At 41.9% G+C, this 2,299-nt stretch overlaps 1 protein-coding gene across 1 annotated transcript in view; it reads right to left on the reverse strand.

Moving 5' to 3' along the window:
- LOC118478519 (mucin-2-like) overlaps positions 1–2,272 on the reverse strand; it is a 19,518-nt gene extending 17,246 nt beyond the window's left edge. The window contains exon 1 of the mRNA XM_035972292.1: positions 395–2,272. Coding sequence (XP_035828185.1) covers positions 395–455 — 61 coding nt within the window. The 5' untranslated portion in view covers positions 456–2,272. The remainder of the gene's footprint in view (positions 1–394) is intronic.
- Positions 2,273–2,299: the final 27 nt, after the last annotated feature.

The raw sequence follows: 2,299 nt of genomic DNA on the forward strand, positions 1-2,299 counted from the left end.
CAGACAGACAGACAGACAGACAGACAGACAGACAGACAGACAGACAGACAGACAGTGTGAGTGAGAGTGAGAGAGAGAGAGAGTGAGAGAGAGACAAAGGGATAAAGACATAAAGAGACAGAATTATAAGTGACACGCGAAGAGAAAAATGATGAGAGAGAGAGAGAACGAGGGCGAGAGAGAAAAAGAGAGACATAGACAAAGAGAAGGACGGGTACAAAGAGAGCCACGGGAGGCCACACAGATAGATATAATACATAATACAGGGAGATAGTCAGAGAGAGAGAGAGAGGGGGGGAGAGGAGAGAGAGAGACAGAGGAGAGAGAGAGAGAGAGAGAGAGAGAGAGAGAATAATTGGGGGAGGGGAGAATTTGGACGTGTGTATGTACTCACCCACGCTGAGAGTGCAGAGAATGACCCAAATAGCCAGGCGGGAGACGTACCCAGGTTTCATAGCTCTCCTTATCTCTCTACCTCTTATTATCCTGGTGTGGACGTCCTTGTCCTAGCTGACTGGTTCTTCTGTGATACTGGGCACTGATAGGCGACTTCTCACTATCAAATACCACAGGCAGGGAATCTTGAAACTTCTGGTGATTTTTTTACGAGAATATCTGTCGCAAAATTCTCTTGCGTCCTTCTACAACGATAGGAAAACTTTTTTGACAGGCCCCCCCCAAAATCCTCTCACAGAGTTGATTAAATAGAAAAGCCGCACGCGATGTAATTTGCGATTAAATGTTCTTGTAATGTTAACATACAGAAATCTCGCCTCCTAACAAACCGAAATTGTTTTAATGTTCTTATCGCAATGTCCTGATCTAATGATGTGAGGGGGAAGTATGCAAATTGTTCCTTAAATAGCCGGCAGCACGACATGAAAAACGTATCCTGTTAGCACGGAAACTGACGTAGACTCAGGTAGATAATGCGAGATTATAATTTTGTCTTACCGGAACTCCCCGCCCAGGGCTTGCTGCTGTCTTTCGTTGTCTGTGACATGACGCCATGAGTCACGTGATTGATATCTCTCTACAGGGAACACGCTACGAAAAATATAAGATACATAAATATTATATTTTGCGACCCCAAAATAACAAAGTTCTGACTAGCAATGCTCAGGTGCTGTAGGCCTCCCCGTTGTGCCCCCTCCACATCATACGAAAATGTAAGTTCCTTGATCTTCTCTGATTAAACCAAGTTTAAATGAGTAAAAGTACGTTTTCACAAGCTTGAATTAAAAACAGATTGTTTGTTCTTCGTTCGAGTCTGAGAAAACGTTGTACTCATTTATTTTACACATATAATATTAGCCATATTGATCTTGTAATGTTACCAGCGGCTGTAGGACAATAGGAAAACGCAAAAGACCTGATTGCAATTATTAGATGTACTCCATTGCGAGAAAGTCTTATTTATTGAGTAGCCTACCGGTATCTCCAATTTTCTCCTGGGACTAGAATCTAACATATCCCTACTTTGTCCAGACAGGAGTGGTCAGTATGGCCTGCCTTCAAGATATCCTAGACTGTATCAACAACACATTTCATTTTACAATCAACCCAACGCGAGAAAGCATTCCATACATTAAAATAAAGTGTTTCCATTATAGCAAACACAATTAGTTGTCTGCAACCCCATGAAAACGATTGTCGTGCCTGTGGCAGGGGTGTGTCAAGGGCCGGGCGAGTGCTTGTCGTAAAAGTCACAGTCAAAGTCACACCTTTTACCAGATTTCCTTTCCTGACGTTTGCAGGGGTTTTTTTTTTTGTTGTCGTAAAGTTTTGTTGTAAACATTATTACGCCTCACTCATGGCCATTGAAGTTATTTATGAGCCGTGCTGCCCCGGCCTCGCCAGTTTGCGCTACCTCGGGTTGTGCTGGGTGTTGCATCCGGGGAAAACCCAGGAGTTACTCGATGAAATATCTTCCCTACGTGAGAATCCAACTCTGTTTCTTGAGGGGGTTTCTGGGTTATTTTGTTTTTCAGTTCAGAGCGAAGAGCTTAACTCATTAGATCTACATTTATTAGGACGACACTGTTCGTTTTCAGTGGTGTTTTGTTGTTGTTGTTGTTGTTTTAATTCTTTGTTGTTGTTTTGTTGTTGCTGTTGTTGTAATTGTTGTTATTTGTAACCTTAGTTCCAATATGTCAATGTTTACTATGTTTTTATTTCTTTGTTCACATAACACAGCTATCTTTAATTTGTTCTTGTTTATTCGTTGGTACAGAACGCTAAAAATGTTTGGTGGATAAGAGAAACAAGGGAAGGTGTGTATGTGTGTGTGTGTCTGTCT

This window comes from Aplysia californica, unplaced genomic scaffold, assembly GCF_000002075.1.
Source record: "Aplysia californica isolate F4 #8 unplaced genomic scaffold, AplCal3.0 scaffold00021, whole genome shotgun sequence".
Taxonomy (NCBI): domain Eukaryota; kingdom Metazoa; phylum Mollusca; class Gastropoda; order Aplysiida; family Aplysiidae; genus Aplysia; species Aplysia californica.